We start from the raw sequence: 27,748 nt of genomic DNA on the forward strand, positions 1-27,748 counted from the left end.
TATATAGGAGGACTTTTTGCCAATTTTTTAAACAAAATAACCGGAAGCCTATGAGCTTTTTATAATCTTGGTGGAGGGAATTCTTCTAAATAAAATCTTGCAACATTACTATCAATTATCCCTGTAAACCATGTTACGAAAACATACCTCTGATGAACCGGGTTGTGCAGCTTGTAAGAGATTACTGAAGGCACCAGCTAAACGTCTAGCAGCATCCATTAACTTATTACCACTATTAGAGTCATCTTGTAGTGCAGCCAACATCTTTACATCTCCACTAAACTCTCCCAGATTAGATGAACTAAAATAATATTTTCATCAAGCTGTTTATTATCATAACAATATACCACAATGTGAATACACGATGTAGGCCGCCAAAGTCACAATTTTTCGAAATAAAACTAAAAGTGATGATTTAGGAGGGATTTAGGAGTCGTAGAGAGTAGGATTTATGACCAAAGCTAATTAGGCTTTATTGTCACATTTCAGTGTTCATCTAACAATAACATGTTAATTTTACTCCATCAGAACACTCTATAAGGTACAATTTTCCACATTTTTCTACATTGGGTATGCATTCAATATATAATAACAAGAAAGGACTTACATTTGATTGACAGCTGAACCGACGGCAGTATAATCTATTTCATCTTGATTACCCGATGTTAATGTAACTAATTGTGCTGTAGCAGCGTTCATGGCAGACAGCTGACTTCCTACTTTCTGTCTTGACACATCTAGCGCATCTTCTCTCCATTTCTTTGATGCCTGGATATAAATACAGTTTTCATCAAGTCATTTATATTTACCGACTAAAAATTTAATTTTGATAAATTAACATAACAATTATTTAATTTGAATTAGCAGAGAAACATAATAAAATTAATAAATCAACATTTAAAAGTATTTGCTATTCTCGATTTGGACATCTACTAGAGCAGTGATTCACAACCTTTTGTTGGTTGAGATTCCATTCCAAAAACCAACATTTGATCGCCACTACTTGAAGAACAAAGTCACCCGGGTAAATCATCCACATCCCGATATAGATAGAGTGGGAATCCCCTAAAACTAGTTCACTTTCCTGATCAAAATGTTGTGCTGAGAGACTATGGAAATAAATCGTGGATGTGAGAGAGGAAAGACGATTGGAAATGTGGCAAGAGGTGTATAGATCAGAGATTTATATGCTTTTCATGAAAATAGCATTTTTTCGAAAGTTTCAGAGTAGTCCGCCAACACCCCAAGAAAAGTGTTTCTGGGGTCGTGCTTCAAAGGTTGGGAACCCAAGTATTAGAGGGATATTTAATGTTGTCTTATGACATATTCCCCATTCTATTAAATTCATAGTAATCATTAACTATGCCAAGTATTTATATGAATATGTTATCCTATACCTTTTTCTATCATTTATATTTTGGGAATCAGATTTTTATACTTAAAACATTTTCTATTTTATTTTATCATGTTTACTCCAGTTCTCCTGTGTCATCATTTATAAAAGTCATTGGCCTGTTTCGGTATCTCAAGAAAAAACAAAGGATTATTCTTTTGAAGTTTTTGTACTCTCACCGCTGTTTTTTTTTCCTAAATTTGCTTTATCTGCATTCTTGCATTGATTATTAAGTGCATGGTGTGATGAGTAGTTTTCCTGCATTGTCTATCAGAATGGTCAAAAATTGTAGGCCTACAAGGTAGTAAATGCAATAGATACTTACTGGATCAGAACCAAGAGTAGGTAAATCTGCTTTATGTTCAAGTTGACTCTGCGCAGCATTAACAGACGACAAACCTTCTTCTATTGTCAATAATAACGCTCTCTGAGCTTTATTTAAACCAACTTCTTCACGGCTCTTTTCCTACAAAATATAATGAACTCAAATAATGAACAGTATTGGTATGTGGAGTAAAAATTAAATTGGATAATGATGTAAACCAAATATAGTCGAACGGGAAAAATAATCCGGAGTAAAAACCATGTAAAAAGATTAAAAACAAAAAGGGTAAATTATGTACTTCTGACAAGTCATTATAATTCTATTTCAACAACTATTCTTCACCAAATTTACCTTGGAATAAGATAATACTAGATTTTAGCTTGAGGGAACTCTTATTTCAAATCCTGTATATTGGTTCTTTGCTATAGGTAAATGTAAATTTGAATTCCTGAAGTTTCATGCTAACACACACAAAATTGTTTAGTTGAATAAGAAACCTTCAACAAAACATGCTTTATTACAAAATAAATATATAGTTAATATCACTATCAGTAGGTAAACTGTACCAATCATATAAAAACCTTGTCTGTAAGAATGTGATATATATTATGTAGAGGATAAATATAAATAATATGTAGGCTATTCCTAAACCCAATAGCTGTGCTCAGAAAATACTATATGTGTGATTTATATATTTGAATATGTTCATAATGAAAGAAACAGAACCCTTCAAAAGAGAAATCTGTGTGTATATATTTTCAAGAGTAAAGCCTACCAAAAAAGTCGTGGACGCATCGTGATATGATTGTTCACTATTATTTAAAGAAAATAACTATGCAATAAATACAAATATTAGTATAAATAAATAAATAGATGAATAATAAATAAATAAATAAATAAATAAATAAATAAAATAAATATACTCAGCCAAATTCAAAACTTGACACTGATGAATTTCAACAAATTTTTTTTTCTGGTAAGTCAAATAAATTTTAAAGTGTTTCTAACGATAGTAAGTAGTAAGAAGCCTTTAATTTCATAAAATTGTAAAGTCATGTGGATCACGTGACTTTTGAGCATATAAAGATGAAAAACATGTGCATAAACAAACTCGTGAGGTCAATCGATGCAAGTTTGCTTAAACGGAACACACACACGTAACTTGAACTGGAAAAACAAATTAAAATTGTTATTTTCATCTATGTTAGAAAATGCCGCACCTTTCAAATGTAGAACGTCTACGTGCTATAGGTAGGCTCTATGCTGGTCAGTCTGTGGTCACTGTTGCAAGAGCCTTTAATTGTTCACGCCAGACAATAATTAATCTTAGAATGAGAGTGCTTTAAACTGGAACTATTGCCGACCGCCCAAGGGCGGGAGCGCTACGTGTGACGTCACTCCAGGAAGATCAAGCAATACGATTACGTCATCTTAGAAACAGATTTGTCACTGCAACCTCCACAAGTAGAGAGATGTTTGGTGGAAGGGTAACTGCACAAACTGTTCGAAATCGCTTGCAGGCTGCTGGTCTTCGAGCTCGCAGGCCCTATAATGGACCAATATTGACACCTCTTCATCGCCATAACAGACTTGTGTGGGCCACAAGACACATAAGATTTACTCAAAGACAGTGGAATTCGGTTGTCTTTAGTGACGAATCTCGATTCACTTTGAGATTTGCCGATGGCAGGGCCCGAGTGTACCGCAGACGAGGTGAACGTTACGCTCAAGTATGCGTCAGAGAAGTTGACCGATTTGGTGGCGGCAGCGTCATGGGATGGGGTTCTTTTTGTGCACATGGACATTCTCCTCTTGTTGTTGTCCAAGGGAACTTAAATGCTGTCCAGTACAGGGATCAGATTTTGCAACCTGTTTTTCTTCCGTTTATGCAGAGACATGGGCCTGGACTAACGTTTCAACAAGACAATGCTCGACCCCATACAGCAATTGCTACCCAGAATTTTTTAAGAAATGCCGGTGTCCAAGTCCTGGATTGGCCGTCGCTTAGCCCCGACCTTAATCCTATTGAACACATCTGGGACGAACTGGGTCAACGTGTTCGTCAGCAAGTGAATCCACCACTGACGTTGCAGGACCTTCAACATGCTCTTGCTGAGCAGTGGCGACGTCTTCCTCGGGTAGTGTTTACTAATGTTCTGAGATCCATGAGAAGACGTTGTGTGGCAGTACGAGACGCTAGGAGGCCACAACCGTTACTAAACACTTTATTCCGATTGTTCTCCAAGTCTGTGAATTTCATTTTGGGGGGTACTGTGACATCACAAACGTTATCAATGTCAAGGACTTTCGGCGAGACGTATTCTTGCTTTCTGTTGATGTGAAGGTCGTCTGTGCACAACATAACACTAAAATAGTTGCCTTAAACCAAATATTAAAAATCTAGTCCCAAAAATCCTGAGTGTCAAGTTTTTAATTTGGCTGAGTATAAATAAATAAATAAATAAATAAATAAATAAATATTGGCTAAATGAAAAGCTATCTCTAATTTGTTATCCAAGAACATGTATTTAAAATTTTGATTTTCAAAACTTCAATTATGTGCAAGTTTATATGTCTAAATCTACAGGAAAGCTACATTTTATTCCACAAAGTTATCAAATCTAAACTGCTAGTAAGATCACACACCATTCATGTTGTATCAGTTATCTAAGAAATATCAAACATATATGGTTTACCTTATATCGTTATATGAGTTACATCTTCTAAAATTCACTTTGTAATAAGATGCTTTAAAGTTATATAAATTTCAAACTGTCCTATATAATTGATGTAAATCAGTTAACTTTGTTCAGTTAAAACCATGGCAGATGTTTCTTTTATCATAATATTATCAATTAGTAATAGTGGGTTTTTTTTGTTTGAATCATTCAATCAAAGTTAAAAGTTCACTGATTTAGATCTGTAAATAAATGCATATCATATCAATGAAATAGTGGAATCTCAAACATCTATAGACCTGATTTTAAAATTATAATTTTTTTTTAAATAGTCTGGATCTAATAAATTTTGTGTCTATAAAAACTTGAATATATCCATGAAGCTTATTTATAATCATATTCAAGATTAAGCATGTAATTTTATTCTGTTGTTTCTGTATGTGCAACAGACAATGAACAAAGAGTTGGTCTAAATGTTTTTTTCAAGTGGCGTTTTTTTCAGGGCTGTGCAAATAACTTGTCTTAGTTTATTAAAGCATTTTCTTTCTATAATGTTTGAGATTATACCAGGGGTTAGAAAGACAAGCAGTTAACACTAACACTGTGAGCAGCAGAATGTCCACTGATAGATTGGTTTGTAACCTGTGTATACATGGCTGACTGCATTGAACCGGTACCATACTGTGATTCACCTTGTCCACCATCACGTATAACAGCTGGTATAGCTACATTACCAGAACTAGCATGGCTAACTTTACTTGTATTATGTTGAATAATTGTCGCCCTGTTTGCAAAAAAAAAAAAAGAAGATAAATTGTGATATAGTTAGTATAGGGACCGTACACAGATTTTTGTCCAAAATTTATATTTTGTCCAATATTTAGTCCATAAATATTCAAAGGGTCTCCTTTTAAATATTTCTAGTATGCACTTAGATAACTTGACACCACTCAAGAAGTGTCATCACCGGGCATATGCCCCCCCAACCCCATGTGAGAGCCAGGTGTTCATATACCCACATAACATTGACTGAACACTGTCAAATAGATAATGAAAGAACAACAAGCTGGGGGTGATAAAATAACTGAATGATTTTCTTATTCACATCCGGATTTATTAGTATAGAAATTTATTATTGGGAGTAGTGATTTATGGTTAATTTTATATTTTGAATAAAATTTCGTCTCATTTGATGAGAAATAGTGAAATTTTATATTTTTTATATTTTTTATGATATTTTTCCATTTTGTGATAATTTTAAGAGAAATGACGAAATTTTATGAAAATATAAATGTTTTTATATTGTACGGTCCCTGTTAGTATGGGACTGTTTATCTTTAACTTTGCTATAAATGTAATCGACAGTCATCTACCTTGGATTTAGCCGGTATATGTAATTAAAACAGCTGTAAGAATTGCTCGGAGTTTAGATATTAAGATCACACTTTATAAATATTTAAAAAACAGATGTAACATCATCCTTTGATGCTGGCATGACAGTATTCAAATAATGTACAGGCAACTTACCAATTGAACTCATGTGATGTATTTCATGAAAAGCAAGTGCTGGATAGTGTCTGTATTAAAGTTGTTTAATGGTCTCGAGCTTCAGACATTGCGTAATATATTGAAACAACACTCAGGCTAACATCCTCATGCAGTACCAATATATTACTATGTCTCTCTTTCGACCATTAAACCACAGATAGCAAAATGCAAATAACAAAATGCAAATATAAGAATATCTGAATAACAAAAACTATTCTGAAACATCTTCTAAAATGAGGCCATCAAAATAATTATAGTAAGATTTGTCTGCCAATCTATACTATGACTTACTTGGCTGGTGCAACATTATCTTCTAACATCATAGAATTATCATCACCATCTATACCCAGATGATCTTTAGCTTTTTTCTGTAATAAATTATAATATATCAGAATGAAAACTTCACAAGAATCATCTGTGGATATCTTACTATATAGGTACAGGTGAAGCTCAATTGTAAGTTTTGGATATTCCTAAATGACAGGATTGCAATCAACTCATTGAGTGACATGTACACATTTGAACTAAAGTTTTTATTATCAATTTGTCTTATACCCTGTAAATATTTTGGACTTTATTTTTAAATTAAAACAATTCTGAATGAAGGTTATCGACAGGCTAAATATGGCCATCTTCTAATATCATTAATTATACAAGGGGTGACAGTATCTGATATCTTTCATTTTATTAAAATAAATCCTTTTTCTTTTCCCACCGATTTCTTGCCACAAATATATTGATAAAACATTCATCTTATCAAATTTTACATTAGTACAAACATTCTGACTTTTGGAGGTAAATCACTGAATTTAAGGTTAGGAAATGGAATGAAATGGGGTTTAACGTCCTACTGTTCTGCTCCTATACTGGGCTTATAAAGACGGGCATACGCCATACAGTGTGCTATGAGGGAAATTTTGCCCGGGCAGCGACACTATCGCCTACTCTTATATCGAATTCCAACTGCCAAGGGATCTTTTACGTGCATTCTAATGTATACACGGGACCTCGGTTTTTCGTCTCATCCGAAGGACTAGACAGCTGTCCTTGTCAGGCCCTCCGTTCTGCACCACTGACAAGGGGAAACCACGTCGGAAAATCCAGATGAACTTTCTCGGCCAATGCAGGGATCGAACACCCGACCTCCAGGCTAGCTTTAAGGTTAGGATCCACTGCCTGAACAAAAAGTTTCCAACAATATGTTGTAAAGAGAAAATAACCTACCTTGCCTAGAATAATATCAATATAACCAGCAATAAGTTGAGAGATTTGTTCACCTTCTGTTGTTTGTACAGAATAATATGTATCAGAATAATCACCAAAATCCTGAAAACATGCATTATATAGAACAATAAAACTATTTATACCAGGACTATAACACATAAAATTTGAAATTTAAATCAAGGGATATACTAGACAATGCCTGGTAGAACAAGGGGATTTGATCTAAAACATTTAGGCTGTAGTACATATTGTGAACAGATATTTAACTTACCAGAGTAAAACTATTAGGAGAGGCAGCCCATCTTCTTACTGTAGTTAACGGCCAAGTTTTCATGATCTAAAACAAAATATAATGCCTCTTTCATACATCAAAATATGTTCATACATTTATAATCATTACAATATTAATTTATATGCATTATACTTTATTTGATGAGAAATCAAGGTAATTCTAACCTCTTTGGTTTTTTCATCAACACGAACAACACTTTCTTTAGTTATACCCAATAAACGAGGAACTAACTTATTTTTTCCTTTTAATTTTTCCTGTAAATAAAAGAACAGTTATTATTTGATTATAGAAACATTTATGTAATGCTACTTACATATCTTAAATAGATGAGATGAAAAAAAAAAGTTCACTGCATTCTCTAAGGCATATAATTTATATGACTCTACACAGAGAGAGAGAGAGAGAGAGAGAGAGAGAGAGAGAGGTTTAAGGTCCACTCGACACAAACTAGGTCATTTTGGGACTAACATATTTAAATTTTATTTCAATACTTCGCCTGCGCGTAGGGGTCTTTAGCAGTGGCAGGAAACTGGAGGACAAGGAGAAAACCCACAAGGTTGGACAGGCGACCCTACTCGTCACACACAACCAGGGAATTGAAACTCTGCCAGCTGACTCAATGACAGTCCTTATGATACAACATGCACGCGCTAACCATTGAACCATCCAACCCCCCTATATAACTCTAGTTGTCACACAGTTTCCATTTTTTCAAGAGAAATAATAGTATATTTGTACCAATAGAGAAATAGGCAGTAAGTTAGACATACAGGGGTCAACAGGTCTTCACTATAACACTGTTGTTGGGGTAGATTGATATACCCCATGTTATAGCGAATCACCTATAATGTGCAGCTCTTCACTATAATGCTATTTTAGAACATCATTGATATAGCCAATGTTGTTATACCGAAACATATAGTGAGATCCTAGTATATATGTAAATACTAGCAGGATACCCGGCTTCGCTGGGGGGTCATAACTCCGAAACCGGAAGTGGTAGACTAACGCCACCTGGTCTATGTTACTCCCCGGTCCGAGCTACCCCTATACCCCAAATTTCAGACTCGGGGCAGACCTAGTGTAGCCGTCAACCCCGAACAAACCGGCTTCATTTGGGGATCATAACTCCGAAACCGGAAGTGGTAGACGTAACGCCACCTGGCCTATGTTACTCCCCGGTCCGAGCTACCCCTATACCCCAAATTTCAGACTCGGGGCAGACCTAATGTAGCTGCCAACCCCGAAGAGACAGACTTCGATCGGGGGTCATAACTCCGAAACCGGCAGTGGTAGTCTGAGCTACCCCTATACCCCAAATTTCAGACTGGGGGCAGATGTAGCCACCAACCCCGAACAGACAGAATTCGCTCGGGGGTCATAACTCCGAAACCGGACGTGGTAGACTAACGCCACCTGGCCTATGCTACTCCTCGGTCCGAGCTACCCCTATACCCCAAATTTCAGACTCGGGGCAGACCTAGTGTAGCCGCCAACCCCGAACAGACCGGCTTCACTCGGGGGGGTCATAACTCCAAAACCGGAAGTGGTAGACTAACGCCACCTGGTCTATGTTACTCCCCGGTCCTAGCTAACCCTATACCCCAAATTTCAGACTCGGGGCAGACCTAGTGTAGTCGCCAACCCCGAACAGACAGACAGACAGACAGACAAATGACAGTCACAAATATATATATAGATGAAAAACAGAATATATAATACCACAGTGATATTCCTATTATGTTACTACAGTAATATTTCAATTATTTTAATTGACAATCACCTACCTTTACAAGGAAGAAAGTGATACCATATGTTTTTAGCGAACGACATTGGTGTGTATATTTTACTTTTCCTTCAATTTCTGATAAACCTGCATGTTGTTTATGTTCCTAAAAAAATAAAAATACAAAAATTTGAACCAGTATCATTTATATAAAATTATTACATCTCAACATGCCGTTTGCATTTTCCATCTATTTTTATTATTGCTGGAAGGAAGTTTAATGAATGGCTATTTCATGAACTATATATGATGACCATCTTTATACGGTAAATTGTTTTTGTGGAACTCTGTAATACTTGTGAAGAATATGGCAATGCAGGGTTGCAGAATTGTATTGGAAGATGGGTAAAGCATGACTTATAATAAAAATCCGTCACCAGCCACTAACTGACCAAAAGAAATTAATGTGCTTTTTCTTGGTAAAATTTACTCACCTGAAAAATTTTCTTCTCTGCTCCTTTTACTTTCAGATATTCTTTAGGAAGAAACTCTTTTAAACTATAAAACAACAAAATATGTTTTAAATTGAAAAGAGCAAATCATAATTATTATTTATATGTATTAAGAACTTTAAAGGGGATTCTGGACATCGTTTGACACGATGAATGGATTAAAACAAAATTATTCTGGTTCTCATTATTTGAAAAGGGCAACATGGAGTGCCACCAAAGATAGAGTGTCATGTAAAGATACTTACTCTAAAAATCCTGATTTATGTTTCGAATCAACATGGTCGCCAAATTGTATTTGACACTGAATTCCACCAAACTTAATAGCCTCTTCCAAACTAACAGGATGTGTACCATTTAGAATAGCATCTCGAGACTATAATTAATTATATAACAATTATTATTAAATAACATGCTGATAATTTCTATCACAACAAAAAAGAACTATAAATATGTTAGATTATTTGGTTATCATCAAGTTCATAGAAATACATGAATCTATCAAGTTAATAAGGATCAATCACTCAATTAAAGTGAATTACTGTTCACATATTATTTGTGGTATATAAAGTGACGTACCTGTACATACAGTAAATTCAACTGTATAGGATCTCGAGCATCTACATTCTGGTCAGAAAAGAAAAATTTTCGTCTGAGAAGCAGAATTTCATTTTGATCTATGCCTTGTTCTCGAAGAGTTTTAGAATGATCCAGCCAATTCACTGAAAACAGAATAACATATGTTTTAAATAGTGCTGGGTATTGCCACTGCAGTCACAATACAATACATATTGCGATTCAGGTGCTACGATACGATCCATATCACAATTCATAACCAGGTCAATATTTACCAAGAAAACAACAGGATAAATGAATAATTGATATTTTTAGTCCTGCTGATGTTGAAGAAATAAAACTGTTTTATATCACGATATTCATGTGGATCAAAATAAGGACCAAAACAATTTAAGAGTGTTTGTGTAACTATGGATAATGTGTGACATGGATAATTAAAAGCGAAAGATTACTTACTGATGCGACAAAAAAAAACATAAAAAAAGAATCTCGATACATCGATTAGGCGTCTCACGATTTAATATGCGAATTGTGAGAAGGTGAATTGCGATACAACCAGAAATTACCAGTTTTTAACAAAACTTATCTACATGAGATGACAAAATAATCATATCTAAATAATCTTTTGTTCAATATGGAATTTCATATTACAATATTGTCCGAGCCCCCTTATAAAAGTTATTGTCATAAAATGATGTCCAAATATAGCCATGTCAGTATTTTCATTCATTCTTAAAAACAGGAATATTAAGTAGACATCTGTGACCATATATGAATATTACAACTGTTCATTAATATTTTTAGAAAGTACATTAACTAAGGAACACCACAAAATCTTCCCCCGGCCACAATACCTAGATGATGTAACGAAACTTACTATCATCATCTGTGTGTAATTTTTTCTTCATTTCTTCCAGTTTCTTTTGATCTTTGGCTATTGACTTATCTCGTTTTAATGTGAGGGTTTTCTCTTTCTCATCCTCAGCTAATTCTCTAACTAGAGAATATTCTTCATGATTTGTTATACCTGTTTTAATAAATAATTATAAATTCCATCATACACATTCCTAGTAATATAATATTCTTTCTCGAACAAAACGTAGTCTAAAAAAAAGACTGCTCGAAATTTGTAGGGCTAGCTTGGGCCTGGCCTAGCTCTTGTGCTGATAAAACAGCAGAATATTGTTTTATATTTATCACCTTAACTAATGTCAGATTCGTCTGTCAGCAGCATGGATCACGCTGTCGGTCTCCAATTTAAAATAAAAAAATTACAGTGGCGATAATTTTGATAACGTTTTGAAGTACTAAGCGATTCTTTTAAGAAGTGGCAGGAAAAAAATCTTAAAATTTTAATCATATTTATCCTAGATTGACCATAACGTTGAGTGTCAATCACAACATCATCAATTAATCAATTAGCTTATAACCCAGAACATGTCAATCAGTAATACTAACCCATTGTCTTTGATTAATGGTTTTAGTTGATTGATAATTGTCAATGATAAAAGTTTATTTCAGGTCATTATTTCCACTTAATAATTAATCCAAATGGTTATTATTCAACGTTTTTTTTTTCGTCTTAAAATAATAATGGGCAATAATAAAGATGTCCGACAATTATTTTAAAGAGTTTTATATATCTTGAATTTTGTTTGCTGGGGCATTATATGGCAAATAAATATACAAGCATGTCTAATTGGATATTATAATTTCAAATTACATTATCAACATGGGGCGGAAACGCAATAACAAGTCGCGATGATTCTCGAGTAAGAAAAGGGTCCCCCCGCCTTTTTTTCATTATCGCCGCCAAAATGTTCTAAAGTTAACGACGAGTCTAAAGTAATTGGAATTTTTATCAGTGATTCAGATTCTGATACCATGACAGTACCTGAAATTGACAATAGGCCTATTGTACATGTACCACAAAATGTAACTTTAAAGATAACTGGAAATTTGGCAATCCTTGGATGAGATTTGACATTTAAACACTGAAGGATTTTGTAATTTTTTTTATAACAGGCCTATCTAAGAAATAAAATTGTTACATGTCTTTTTTATCACACCTCTTTAGCAGATAAAATATTCGAGTTGGCGGGAAAAAAATCTGTGCATTTTTTTTACGTGTGAGCCCTGGTCAGCAAATACGCTGTTACTGAGAGATCATAAATTGTATTACACTCACCCATTCTTGTACAGATGGTAACCATCAATCCACCAACAGTATGACTGTCATCTACCTGTAGAGTTTTTAAAGCTCCATCCAACGTTCGCACCTTTAATATTCTGTGCTTTTTTTTGTATTCCAAAAGATCCTAAAATGTTGAAAATAGAAAAAATTGAGTCAAGTTTATCTATGCAGGATGGGAATAAAATATCCTGTAAATTTGTTTTTCCTTCACCCGAATAGCAAGTTGGCCAAATCATTCATTACATAGAATTTCTGGAATCGCGGATCAAACAATCATATTGTTAGTTAACATATTGCTAAAAATAGTAATGTTTAATTGAATTGCTGGGTAGAGCAAATTAATTATCTAAATCTTACTCCATTTCTGAGGAGATAATACTCCAAACTTCTTCCCTGTTCTAGCCATACTCCCTTCTTAGGATCTTCGTCTGCTAAAAACAAACCATACTCAGATGCTGAAAAATAATAATCAGGAATTAAACCATTTTTTAATCTGAAGAACTAAATAAGGCAGAAAATATTGAATAGAAGCTAATTTAAGAAACATTTATGGCAAATTTCAATTTCATAACTTGCAGAAAGAAATACAAAATACTTCTTTGCAACCAAGTAGGAAAAGTCATCCTAGTGGGATGTTCACATATCACCTCTAAAATATTTGTTGTTTTCAATATCCAAATGATTATCAATTACTGACAAATCAAGTCCTTTGTGACCGACTGAATGAAAAGTTTACAATAGAGAGATAAAACAAGGAAGACAGGAATGACATAATTTAAAAATATACTGTTTAAACAGACAAATGAATTACTAACACCACACAGGAAGTAAACTAAGAAGGAAGGAAGGAAGAATGAATGAATGGATACATCTTTCAATTACAAATAATCTTTTAAATTTATTTTATCTACATGTCATTCGGTGGTGTCAGATTTTTTGATCCAGATTTCAAGTTTATTTAAATTAAAAGTTGCACATGAATTCATGTCTAAATCATTATTAGTCATATTTGACATGTGATAAAAGATTATAAAACAAGAGTAAGAGTACAGGAGATTTTTCCCGGTTTAATTTGTCGTCATTTAAACGGTCATAGTTAATCACACAGTAATTAACACAAATTTAACAGGCCTGCAGGAAACCATGTCTGGATATTAATAATTATACTATTATTTATGCATGTATTCAATTTTGAAAAGTTTACCAAGGAGGATTAAGAGTCATTCATGAAGAAGAATGTACAATATTTAGATATTTTGATAATTGACATTTGTATAAATATTTCTATTATTTTATAATGAAACTGTTTTATAATCCCTTAGATCTATATTCATATTTATCAGTGGTGAGAATTAAAAGAAATTATACAATCATTCAAAATTGAAACTGATCTTTAGGAGTAAAATAATACAGAATGTGCAAAATTGAAGATGGGCTAATATTAATAATAGTAATATTTGGCACACATAATTGTAATGATGTACCTGCATGCATGTTTTTGATTTAATAAGTAAATTGATTACCATATTCAAAACTGATTTTGATTTAATAAGTAAATTGATTACCGTATTCAAAACTGACAATATCAAACATTGTTGGTAAACTTTATAAACTCATAAATCTAAAGTTTTGATAAATGTATTGAACTTCTACTAAGTTAAATTATAAAGAGACATGAATATTTGCAAAATATTTATAACTATAGATCATAAAAGGACTGTCTACAACTTTACATTAAATGCTTTGACATTAAAGCTATATTAATTAATTAGATTTGATTACACACAGCTGAGCTGTTAGTAGTTAGCTAATCTCTATAATTCCTATCATTAACTTATTAACATTAAAATATTCATGATAAACAGCAAATCAAATACATATACAATGTATACAGTAATTCATTATGACCTTTTATTACAAATATTTGGCTGCAAAAGTAAGAACAAAATAAGTTTGATATAAGAAATTATTTTTTGGTTACTAACTCTATACTGTATTGCAAAGTGTGGTTTTATAATAAAGAGTTCCAATAATGTTTAAAAGAAATTCTTTTAAAGTCATTAAATCATTTGATATTCTTATATAAATACATAGCTTCCTGTTTGTGTTTTAAGTATAGATTAACTCTTTAAAATAGGATGCACCATGCAGTATAAATTCTAATTACAATCCACATCTTTTAACTATCGGTATATAATAATATATATTATGTGAAATAACTTTGTTTAACCCCGGCTTAAGGTGCCAGGCGGCAATAATCATTTTCCTTTTTTTCAAATTAACGAAAATGAGGATGGAAAGTTTTGATACAATTTTGAACTCGATGTTCATGGATATAAATAAATTATTCTTGGGGCACTCCGTAACAATAAAGATAGTAGCATGAAATCCATAGAAAGTAATGTGAACTTTTGGATGGCCATAACTTACATTCAGTTTTATTGATTTTAATAATTTTTTGGTAAGACTGCTTTTTTTTGTGTATGGTTTGAAAGCCTATTATTGCCTTCAAGTCAGGTATATTTGAAGTTAGTACAAAATGTCACTATTTGTTCAGATGGTGTTATCAATGGTTACTGATACAATGTAGTAACTAAATAATGCTAATTTACACCATTACTTATGCAATATGTCGCAATTTTTTTGTTTTACAAAATAACATTTCTGTGTCCATATTAGATAACAAAGAACAAGATCAAACAAATCAGCTTTTTTCCAATATTAATTCATTATCATAGAAATGGGTTTTTCTTAATGGTAATCTGCCGATTTTCGGGAATTTGATATTCAATATAATTTATCCAATCAGAAATATTGATTCTAGAACTGTTTTTTCTCGGTTATTATTCACAATCCTGCATATATTTTAACACAGAAGTTCTTGTATTATTAACACTTGGGGAGTAGAAATTCAATTTGTATCACATTTGAAGAAGTAATATCATTTTCAAAAAAAAGATTTTTTTTACTAAAATCAAAAATAGTAACCTTTGACTTAGATGCACCTAATTTTCAAAAATTAAAGGACAAGTTGCCACCAAAATCCTTAGAAACCACTACATTGAGAATACTGTCTTGTATCGCACAAACAAGCTTTATTAAAAATCAAAATATGATCAGAAATGTAAATCGTTCAAAGTTTACAATGTGAAAACTAATACCGTAATCAACAATCTCACTGAGTCTTCGAACAATCCATATTGTATCGGGTTCATAAGCTTTCATAAGTTTGATAACTCTGAAATTTGCACTCACGAATTTCTTAAAGATGCATTATGTAAGATTTAGATAAAGTGCTGGCTGTTCTTGTTATATAATAGTTCAAAACTAGATAAAAAAAAGAATATATATTAAAAATTTCAATCAAATTTGGGACTGTTTTAAGATGAAGTGTAAATCGTTTATTACCATAGCAAAAGTGCTTGACAGTGTCTAGATTATCCAGGTCATCATTAAAGGGGCATTATGTAAGAATTAGATAAAGAGCTGGTCGTTCTCACTATACTATTTCAAAAAAGGATAATACAAAATGAATATATTGAAAATTTCATTCAAATTACCGGTACTTTATTTTGAGTTAAGTTATCAATGGTTGTAGTTTTGACAAGATGTGTGCATTGATAGTAACCACTGCACTGGTTGTTCGAGTCTTAGCCTCGCTTCTCAATTTTAAATTAAATCATTAAATAGCCGAATCGTTCTAATCTACTAAAAATCGGAACTATCCGATGGCATCGAGAATTGATTACAGCCTTATGTTAATAAATGTCTAATTAAAAATTTATATAACATTTAAGGCCCAAAGAAAGACCTGCAATAGGCAGATTTAGCACTTACATAATGCCTGTTTAAAGTTTAAAACCTTTCGCGTGTTCAAATTCATTTAATTCTTGACCATCCGATGATCTAGATAGTTGATTTTAGGCTTGTCATGTTAATAATTGTAAAAATGATCATTTATCTAAGATTTTGCGCTTAATTAATATGCATCTTTAATTTTGATATGGTTCTTGCATACCACCAATTAAACAACATCTGCAAATTCAAAGGCAATCTGACAAGAATTATAGTGTGAAAAGCCTTCCAAGAAAAACCAGGAGGGATTGTCAAACCCTGATGATTACAATGTACAGCCAGTCAGGACACTGGATGGTTTTAAATGACAGTTTTATATTTCTGACTATACACAATAAACATTGGCATATAAAGTGTATCTGTATTCAGTTTGACAGCAATTCTGTTAATTAAATTCAGCTTGGCTATATTATGAAGGTGTAACCTTCAATATGGTTAAATGTTAAATATCATCAAGATTCATCGAAAACCGCCCAGTTTGTGCTACCGTTTAGTTTGTCATCGGTTGTCTAGTTTATGAAACTAAATGGTCATAAACTGGATGACCAATATCAAAACTAAACTAAATGGTCATAAACTAGATGACCGATGTCAAAAACTAAATGGTTTTTCTTAAACTAAACGGTAGCACAAACAGGGCGTTAGTTGATGAATCTTGATGGTATTTAATACTTTCTGCATGGCAATCTATTAACTGAATATGTGTATTAGATTATAGTTGGTAAGCTCAGTTTCTTTCCTTTTTTCATCAAATCTGAATGATACCCGGTCCCTAGGGTTTCATCACTCTATTAACTGAATATGTGTATTAGATTATAGTTGGTAAGCTCAGTTTCTTTCCTTTTTTCATCAAATCTGAATGATACCTGGTCCCTAGTGTTTCATCACTCTCACTTAATAAGAACTAAAGTTATCGTGTCCCAAAACATCAACCAATCAAATTGTTTATCTCTGCTTACCCTAAGCAGAAAATGATCATCGTCGAACTCCATCAAGGCATTGACCTAATAAACACCTACACCAAGTTTGAACATTCTAGCTCAATTAGGAGAGTTATTGTGTTCCAAAGTCTCGGCCAATTAAATTGCTTATCGCTCTGCTTACCCCAAGCAGAAAATGCTCATTATCGAACTTAGTCAAGGTATTGATGTAATGAAACTATACACCAAGTTTCATCACTCTCACTTAATTAGAACTAAAGTTATCATGTCCCAAAGCATCAACGAATCAAATTGCTTATCTCTGCTTACCCTAAGCAGAAAATGCTCATCTACGAACTCCATCAAGGCATTGACCTAATAAACACCTACACCTAAACATCATCTGTTGAACAGATCATCTTTAATATCATTTAGTAAAATGTACATTTTTTTCAACTAGAAACCACACATTTAATACCAGCATCCAACAACGAGCCTACATCACCATAGATCATGTAAAACAGATATTTACACTCAATATAGTTTGCACTTCATGGTTTTTATATTATTTACACATTTCAATATAAATTATAATTATGAAATAATCTATATTAAGATGATTAATGACTTGTGCATGTTTAAGGTCTCCACCCAACTAATCGACCTCATTAACATGTTACATGTACATGTACCTTGTTACATATTATCAACACCAAACTCCAGACATCTTGTTTCTAAATACTTATGACTATTCAGAACATGTCAGCTATGGTTTAACTGTTTTATTTGAAAGTTACATATTGAATATATGACACCTACAATCTTAGTATGAGCAAATTACATTTACAATATTACCATGGTAACACATATTTGTATAAATAATTCTAATATAATTGAGTAAAACTATCATTTCATAAGAATCTATTAAAATATTATTAACTTTGGTTGACATCAAAGATCTTCTTAAAACATTTAATAGGTGTGGCTGACACTTGGAACAAAATCTCAAATCTGTTTCAAATCTATATGAAAGTAAAAATAAACTTACGATTGCCTTGATTTGCCTCTCCTACACGTTCTCGAATTATACGACAAGCATCATATACTATGGTGGATGGTTCGAATTGCATTGTTTTGACGGCATTGCTTTGAACAACGCTGATCTTCAGCGACAGGGTTGCCATCTTGCATTCTATGGCGGTTACGCCTCAACCTTGACAAAATTCTTCCTCTCTTTCTTTGTTTCCTGTGATCAATTCTGTTTCTCGTTGCTGTAAAACATATACAGGAAACCATTAAATGACTAACTCTAAAATAATGACTACAATAATTTAGTCACGTCAATGATTGTAAGATTATATAGGGCTACTCTAGAGAAGACAACCGAACGTTATGGTTTTGTATTAATATCTGATCTATCAGTATAAATCATTATATGAGTTGTGTCCTCATAACAATCACTGACCACCATTTAAATTATGATGCAATATTACAATATGGCTTTAATATCATCAAGATCTTTGATAACAGTACATAAATTTGATACAAATGAAACAAAACAAAACATTATGAATATGTCTTCCTTTTGAGTATAGATTCTGCCTATTTTATGCAACAGTACTGGTCGGAGATCTACATCTGCTTAAAGCAAAGCTATTGAATACATCTTACTAAATTCCAGGTCTTCGATGACAGATTATGTAAATTTCAAGTGGATAATTTGGTGATGTTCTGATTTGAAATAAATTTGTGTAGTGAGATTGCCATGCAAGCAATTTTACAATCATTGATTATGTGTTGAGTATCTGGCCAATTTCCGTCTGTCCCTAAAGACAGATTGATATCAGAAACAGTAGAAAGCTTTTAATGGTTGTTAATAGTGCCTTTACTGACAATACAAATATTGGTATTCTGATAACAAGACAAGAAGTTACTACTAGAATACTGATAATACAATTCAATACTGCAAAACCTGGAGTAATTTTCCAAAACTGTGGCTAGTTTGACAACATTATTGACTACAATACTGGGTGACACTAATATTAGCATTTATACCATTTGTTTTAATACCATCATATTCTTGTCCCATCAAATAGATTGATTCTAATCCAAATTCCGATTTCCTTTTTCTATAACCCATGTGTATCTATAGTACATGTATAAGAAGGAGGAGATATTGCAACCATTGTTAATATGTGTTCACCAAAATGTGAGGCACGAACCCCCAGGAACCTGAACTGGAATTTCAAAAGAAAATTCAAAATAAACTGAAACTTTGTGCATAACTTTGAAATAATTCATTTTCAAATTTGATATCATCAAATAAGCTGTAGTTAGTTCCATTAACATCATCTTTTAATGTAAATTCAATAGATTTCAATCCTAGATAACATTCCAATGCTAAACTTCCACTTACATTCTACATACAGTCACTATTACAAACCACATTGAATTTGAAACTTGCCAAAGTCAGCACCATGTAGACGATTTTATCTAATTATGGTACAATGTATATGATGGCTATTTACATGTGTCTACATGTACCAGAAACATTAACACATGAGATATAGATACATGTACATGTATAGTGATGGCACATATTAATATGTAAACTTACCAAATTCCATCATTTACACTGTTAGTGTTAACACAAACATGTACATGCAATGGAGAGAGTTCTAACCGAAATGTTGGTTAAAACTATACTACTGTATAAACCACACAGACGGTTCCAATCAGAGGTGAACTAAATCACAATGAAATGTGTTATAAACCTGAATGACCATCTAACAATAACAGAAAACAGGTTACATATATTCCTATATAACCCACTTGCTGACAACTTGCTAAAACTATATTAATATTATTTCTGCCATATATTACCAACTTTCATTACTAAAATAAATAATTTATAAATATACACCCTCTGTTTAAATTGCATAAACCTCTGTTTAAATTGCATAATACATTGATTAAAGGACAGGTTTAAAAGAAATGATTAGAAATTAAACCTCTCTTTTCAGATGCCAGTTTGAAATAAAAAAAAAATACACTAATGATAATTTGGTCTTCCACCAATTACTGTATTCAACAGAATTGGTCTAATACTTTAGTGCCGCATAAGGAAGAATCAAGAATGATATGGTAATTCATAACATAAAAAAGACTAAAATACTAATGGGCTCTATCTTTCTACATTTAATAAGTTTGCACATCTTCAATTATGCAGAATTTGAAATAATAATAATAACTAGAACTGCGATGCAGTAATGAGAGGTTTCACCTGTGCCACTAAGCCCACTTTACCCTAAACATATGTCACTTCCGATTCCAATGAAACCATTAAACAGGTTTCCACATAAGCATTGCACACATCAAATAAAATGGACGCCGAATCAACCAAATCCAGCAATATCAATTCATTTTATACATTTTTTACATGTAAGCGTACAATACTTCCGGTGATAATGAAAATGTTCAATTAGTTTTATGAAATCAGAAATGGCATAAGGCATCACATGGTGAAAATTTTAAGTAAATCGAATAATAATTGCCACTTTTATAGACCAAAAACCTTGAAAATTGACTTGTAGAAATCGTCTATTTCTCTGCAACCGTATAAGTTAGAAAACATTTTTTGGTATCTGTATGATCGTATGGGTTCAATCTATTTGCTGATTGGAATCAAATATCATAATTTTAAAAACATTACAAATCAGACTCATTTGAATAAAATATCTGTTTCGAAGGCTAAAAATACAGTTTTTGCCAAAATGACGTTACTTCCGGTGATAATGAAAATCTTAAATTACTAGTATGAAATCGTAAATGGCATTAGGTATCACACAGTGAAAATTTCATGAAAATCGAATAATAATTGACACTTTTATGGACAAAAAACCTTGAAAAGTGACCTGTTGAAAATTGCCTATTTCTCCACAACTGAACAAGTTAGAAACCATTTTGTGATATCTATATGATCGTATGGGTTCATTCTTTTAGTTGATTAGAATCAAATATCAAAATCTTAAACAAACAACACAGTTTTTGCCCAAATTACGTCATTTCCGGCGACATTGAAAATGTTAAAATGAGTTGAACTAGTCACAATTGACATTATGCATCAAATGGTGTCACTTTTATGAAAATCCAATAATAATCCAATCAAAAATCAAAAGTAGCGTAGCTATGTGCCCTGTCTCCGACTATGCCAAAATGTATCGAAAGTTAAAATACAACGATTATTTTTAAAATTACTGCAATATTTTTAAAATCGATAGCTTCGGTGATTTCGGACATTTCGCATTGTCGCAGAACGTTCAAAATAGCTTTATCCTCTAAGTCACACCCACTTTCCCAGTAAAACCGAAGAAATCGAAACGATGCGACAAGCAGTTGCTGAGATCTAATCAAAATGGAATTTGAATAATAATAATAAGAATAATAATTTTAACAAAAACAATAGTGTTTCACACAAGCTACGCAGTGTGAAACCCTAATAATTCATTACAGTTTTCTTCAAGCTAATCTGTGCCTTTAATAAAATGGCCTCTATAAAGAAAAGGAATAGCTATTTGCAGGCTTTAATTTAAACAATTTATATTATAATTAGAAGTTGGTTACCGTTGCCCTAAGTGCCTGTGAGTACTACAAAATTAATTTTCCGTACTGAATAGCTAATGTCCTATTACTCCTATTGGACACAAACAGCTAACTTATACAATGCACAACTAATATTTATTGGCATCTAGACATACATCAGAATTAGTTTATGGTAAAACTGAGCCCTCTAATCTCCTAATCAAAAATCAGACATAAAGAGGGCATTACTGTTTGCTAACCATTAACCATGCGTCTAGTGAGGGATGCAAGTAACAAGCAGATTCTAAAATATCGCTTCAATTAGTCTGGTCTTACTTGCCAGATCATACAAAAGCAAGGGAATAATTCTTCATTAGAACAATGAATGATTCATGAACTTCATATCCAAAACGTCATCTTAAAACAAATTATACTCCTTTACAATAAACAGTTGTAATCTGTTCAATCACACGACAAAAAGATGGCCAACTAATGAATTCAACAGTTCTTAAACAGGTCCCCAGTACAAAATCTTGGTATGCTGTTAGTCAATTAAAGATGCAAACAAACTAGGTGATATATTAGCAATAAAAAAATATTCAAACTAATCAAAAATTTGCTTCAAAAGAGAGAGAGAGAGAGAGAAATGGGATTTAACATCCACTTGACACAATCTAGAACATTTCGGGACTAACATATGGTTCAATTTTATTTCAATAATTCGCTTGCACGTAGGGGTCTTTAGCAGGAGGAAACCGGAGGACCCAGAGAAAACCCACGAGGTTGGACAGGCCGCCCTACTCCTTGTAACGTACAACAGGTGCATCGAAACCACGCCAGTTGACTCAATGACAGACCTTATGATGCAGTGCACACATGCTAACCATCCAATTTGCTTCAAATCCCTCTCAAAATGTTGTGTCCACGAGGAAATACCCCAAGGTACCGTATAAAAAATCTTGATTGCAGGAGAGCCCATTTTCATAATGTATTTATCGTTACATGTACTTACTGTCCATTTGCCATACTATTTGAATTTGAAGCCTAAGTAAATTCTTGGATTATCTTCTACAAACTTCTTTTTCCGCTGTTTAATTGCAGAGTCTTTTGTACATTTAAACCCCTCAATGTTCACAAAACCGCCTAACCATTCGATCAAGAAATAACAAGCGCTCCCTAAGTCAAGCTGGCAGGCAACTAGCCATTGGGTTGCCAGTTAGTGATACATTTTTGCCCAGTGCTTGCCTCATGGGTGTTTTTCAGGGAATCTGGTATTTTTCTAGTAAGATTGGGCATCTCTACTTTCCATTTATAAGAATGTAAGATAAGAATGTATCTTTAAGTGTTATATTTTGGAAGTGTTCATTGGTTAACTTTTTTTTTTTAATCTTTTCCATACAATTTAATCAAAACCAGAGATGTTATTTTTGTTCCATCTCAAATATGAGCAAGAGTTTTTGAGCAGTTCTTTTAATGTTCCATAAACTTTTTATATTTGATCTCATTGTTGTTCTTGTTGTTCTTATATTGTTTTGTTATGTTTCAAGGGCAGAATTGTAAAAAGGCCTGGCCTAATTTCTTACCCTAATAAAGATATTATGATTATTATACATGCAATCAATATAGAATAGTGAATCAAACTGACAAAAAAAAATACTGAAAGGACATAGGTAAATGTACATTTAAGAATAAGTCTAATGTACAAAAAACAAGCCATCAGTGAGGCTGATGTCCCCTGACGAAATACCCCCACAAAACAGATGACACATATTAATTGTTTGCACATCTATCTTTTTCAAAAGTATCGAGTTATCAAACTGATCATCTCTGCTTAGTCTAAGCATAAAATGTTCACTATGAAACTCAGGTTTTGAAATACCTGATAGTGAGTGAAGCTATACACTGAGTTTCATCACTCTCCATCAGTTAGAATCCAAATTATCTTGTCCCAAAGCATCGACCAAAGAAATTGCTTAGCTCTGCTTAGCTTTAATGGGAAATATTAATCATTGAACTCAGTCAAGACATTCACCTAATGAACATCTACACCTCAATTGTTATGTTCCAAAGTCTTGACCAATCAAATTGCTTATCGCTACTTAGCCTAAGCAGTCAATGTATTGATATAATGAATCTATCTCAGAGTTTCATCGCTCTCACCCAATTAGAACCAAAGTTATCACGTTCCAAATTCTCAACCAATCAAACTGATTATCTCAGCTTAGCCTAAGTGGAAAATGCACATGAACGAACTATGTCAAGGCATTCACATAATAGACACCTACACCAATTTTGAACATTCTACCTCAATTAGAAGGAGAGTTATTGTGTTCCAAAGTCTCGACTAATCAGATTGAAGTCTCTACTTTGCCTAAGTAGAAAATGCTTAGCATCGAACATTGTTAAGGTATTGATGTAATAAATCTAAACACAAAGTTTCACCACTATCCCTCAATTAGAATCAAAGCTGTCGAGCTCCAAAGTCTCGGCCAATCAAATTGCTTATTGCTTTGCTTACCCTGAGACAAAAATGCTCTGATAATCAAACTTAGTCAAAGTATTGATGTGATCAAACTATACACCAAGTTTCATCACTCTCACTTAATTAGAACTAAAGTTATCATGTCCCAAAGCATCAACCAATCAAATTGAATATCTTTGCTTACCCTAAGCAGAAAAAGCTCATCTTCGAACTCCTTCAAGGCACTGACCTAATAAACACATAGACCAAGTTTGAATATTCTAGCTCAATGTTATTGTGTCCCAAAAAGTGTGACGGGCAGACAGACAGACAGACAGACAAACCCATTTTAATAGTTCCCTGTTTTCTTCGAGAGGCGGGGGACAATAAAATTACCCCGAAAGGTAAGAATGGATAGAAATATGTGTCAGACAACATAATAGGAATGCATTAATCATGCTACTAAGCCCAACCTCCTACAAAATAAATTATGCAATCAGTTCAGGACAGAAAATAAAAGCAACTGACATTATTAGGTTTTAAATTCATTATAAGACTTACAACAATATCACTTTAAATGGGGTCAAAATTTGAATTTATGTCAAGCATTACTTGAAGTATGCCCCATTTCCTAGAAATTATACAACATCTACACAACAAAGCCTTCTAGACTTTCTAAAAAAAAAATGTGTCAACTTCTAAGCTAATCAAGCATCATACATGTATCTAGACCTTATTTTAGAACTACTGGGTATATTAACTTGACTTAATCTCAAAAATCTTTTTTTTTTTAAAATAACACATTATGGATGATACATTATCTACAGTAGATGTACATGTATATCATATTTTCTGGGTTTTCTTTTACTCCAGATGCCAAGATGCACTGCAGATTTGTGCAACAATATTTTGTCAAAAGTAATCTTACATCTGTAATAACATTTGAAACAAAAACTAAAAGTAGAGAACATATGGAATTGTGTAATAATGGAAAATAATCTTACCAGGCCTGACCCAAATCAATGGAGGTGTATTTCTCACCATCTGCACTTTGTCAAATTTATCAGACATAAAATCTATTATGTCAACAAAATCACAATGCTGCATGTTTGTAGTCTAGATAGCAAGAAGTGGTATTGAGTACCTGGTTCCAATGAGGATATGATAAAACATCTCTTGTATTCATCACACTCTTCTACTCCTACCCGCTCAACACGATAAACATGCATACTGATGTACGACTGTGAGCCTTAATGTCGATCTCTGACTCTAGTTCCAACTCTCTAATGCATAAGATCACCTATCACATCACTCTCCCTCAGTCTCTCTCTAAGCTGGTCATAAATACTGGGCACTAATTTTCTCTAGCCTTTTACTGAATGTCATCCACTGGGATTTGGTATGATGACCAATGTAGCCCGCTGCCTATTTGCATAAAACAATCGTGTGTTGGCTATTAGATGAAATACAAATTGATATGACATCTCCAAGGAACATGAATATCAATATTACTGGCTACACAACCCTCATATGAATACAATAGACTGGCATCAACCACTTATACTTCCCTAATTTGATAGACATTCCCACCTCTATTCCGATTTGTTCAGAACAAAAGCTTTTGCTCGTCTCTGCCTCCTATTTGGGACAATTTAGTCATTTTTCAATTGTGCCCAATTTAGTGGAACAAATCAAGTGAGCTGCTATTAACATCTATTTAATGTGAGAGTAATCCATGTAATTACGTGTCAAGACTAAAATTGCTTTTGCTTGTTAGATGATAGATGTGGGTTTTATATGGAGAAAAACTTAGCGATGCTCTAGTCATTTCCGCTGAGATACCAGTAATTGTTCAATAATTTATGTAAGGGCATCCTGCATTTAACGAATATTGTATGAACCTACATGTACATCTATAAAATCAAGCATCCAAGTGCTTAACTTTATTCTTTATAAAATTGGTCCTAATTTTACCATTTCAAAATCATTTTCAGGATACAAGTTTTTGTGTTTATATTTCACTACCACCTAGGAAACCTTTAAAGACAATATTACCCTTTCATATGACTTAGCTGTGTATCTATGTAATTATGTATTTATAAACTCCCCAACTAAAAATTCCTTTCCTGTTCAATTTCTTGAGTGAATAGACAGACATGATTGACTTTACAGGATTCATTTAATGTGTTAAAATAGTCTACATCCATCTAAGCTTCAAATATTATTTGTGTGATGAATTAAATACAGAGAAGTGTTAGCAGTTTATAGATTTCCCAGAAAAATAGGTTATGGCTTCCTTCTCAATACATCCATTCCTAGAATTTCAACCTGCCCTTCATTGCTGTGTCATGCTCTATATTCTTTTATCTGTTTTGTTTTTAAATGGCTAAAAGCTCTTCAGGAAATCAGTTACATGGCAGAGTGAAAAAAAATTGTCATAAAAGTATTTTAATATTGTACTGTGAGAACAGAATATCAAAGCATTATGTTTGCTGACCCACAACCACCCACCCATTATAGGTTTGCTAAAAGTCTTTAGATGTTACGAGATGATTCCTAAACGTAGTGAAAGGACAACAGAGAAGCAAAATCACGGAGAAAATAAATTAAAAATATTCCATACATATACTTCCATGACAAAACAAGAAAGAGTATGTAACAACAATACTACATGTAGTGTAACTACGTACATAGAAATTGCTTAGAGGTATAGGTGTGGTAAGACAGATCATATTAATACGGGCAATTCTAGGTTAGAATTAAGTTACTCACTAATATATAGACTAGGTCACAATACATACTGAATTCATTTACTACAACATATGTAGAAATACTCACATGTAGGTATGATATAAAACTACAATATCAACATCAAATAATGCTCACCACTTTATGAGTTTCCCGTTTAATAGTTTTAATAAAGTCAGCCAAATTCCAATATATTTGATTAGTTGTAGAGTGATAATTATATGTTATACATAGTTCACTCTAACTAGAACACTCAATACCGATCACCACCAACAACAAAGTCATTCCTGCTGGCTCTAAAATCATTGTCAACACATCCCATAGAGCAACTTAAAAACTAATTTAAATTTCAAAATCAAAATGAAATATTGTAACTTAAAAATGGCAACTTCCAATTGACAAACTGAGGATATGGTACAAATGTACCTACTTAAACATCAATGAACATTCCCCAATCCCACTAAGTTTTAACAAATTTTGAAAATCAAAATATTATTGAAATGGGTAGATACATGTAACTCTGAAATTGTACAAAATTCCATTACATGTGAGCATCTAAAAACATTAATTTGATTTCATTTAAAAGCCATAATTTAGGTTTTCTAGGCAGCCAATGGGTTTCCTAAGATATTGGAGAATAATTTCATGCCATACCTATTTCTAAAATATATCCTATAACCATATCCTGGTCTGGGTCATTAGGTCATGTAATTTGTTC

At 32.9% G+C, this 27,748-nt stretch overlaps 1 protein-coding gene across 14 annotated transcripts in view; it reads right to left on the reverse strand.

Moving 5' to 3' along the window:
* LOC126815229 (talin-2-like) overlaps positions 1-27,748 on the reverse strand; it is an 81,031-nt gene that overhangs the window by 39,094 nt on the left and 14,189 nt on the right. For 5 of the 14 annotated variants that reach the window (XM_056099795.1, XM_056099796.1, XM_056099794.1 and 2 more), the window contains exons 1-17: positions 25,287-25,423; positions 18,289-18,511; positions 12,823-12,920; positions 12,460-12,589; positions 11,149-11,298; positions 10,275-10,417; positions 9,944-10,071; positions 9,681-9,744; positions 9,248-9,352; positions 7,625-7,714; positions 7,440-7,505; positions 7,169-7,270; positions 6,236-6,312; positions 4,997-5,180; positions 1,719-1,859; positions 608-768; positions 148-301 (exon numbers count right to left, since the gene is read on the reverse strand). In XM_056099795.1, the coding sequence (XP_055955770.1) occupies positions 148-301; positions 608-768; positions 1,719-1,859; positions 4,997-5,180; positions 6,236-6,312; positions 7,169-7,270; positions 7,440-7,505; positions 7,625-7,714; positions 9,248-9,352; positions 9,681-9,744; positions 9,944-10,071; positions 10,275-10,417; positions 11,149-11,298; positions 12,460-12,589; positions 12,823-12,920; positions 18,289-18,424 (1,929 nt within the window). In that variant the 5' untranslated portion in view covers positions 18,425-18,511; positions 25,287-25,423. Of the gene's footprint in view, positions 1-147; positions 302-607; positions 769-1,718; positions 1,860-4,996; positions 5,181-6,235; positions 6,313-7,168; positions 7,271-7,439; positions 7,506-7,624; positions 7,715-9,247; positions 9,353-9,680; positions 9,745-9,943; positions 10,072-10,274; positions 10,418-11,148; positions 11,299-12,459; positions 12,590-12,822; positions 12,921-18,288; positions 18,512-25,286; positions 25,736-27,748 lie in introns of those variants that run through there. The other 9 variants (XM_056099801.1, XM_056099799.1, XM_056099800.1 and 6 more) reach the window with 6 other exon arrangements.

Source organism: Patella vulgata, chromosome 3 (assembly GCF_932274485.2).
Source record: "Patella vulgata chromosome 3, xgPatVulg1.2, whole genome shotgun sequence".
In the NCBI taxonomy this organism is placed as follows: domain Eukaryota; kingdom Metazoa; phylum Mollusca; class Gastropoda; family Patellidae; genus Patella; species Patella vulgata.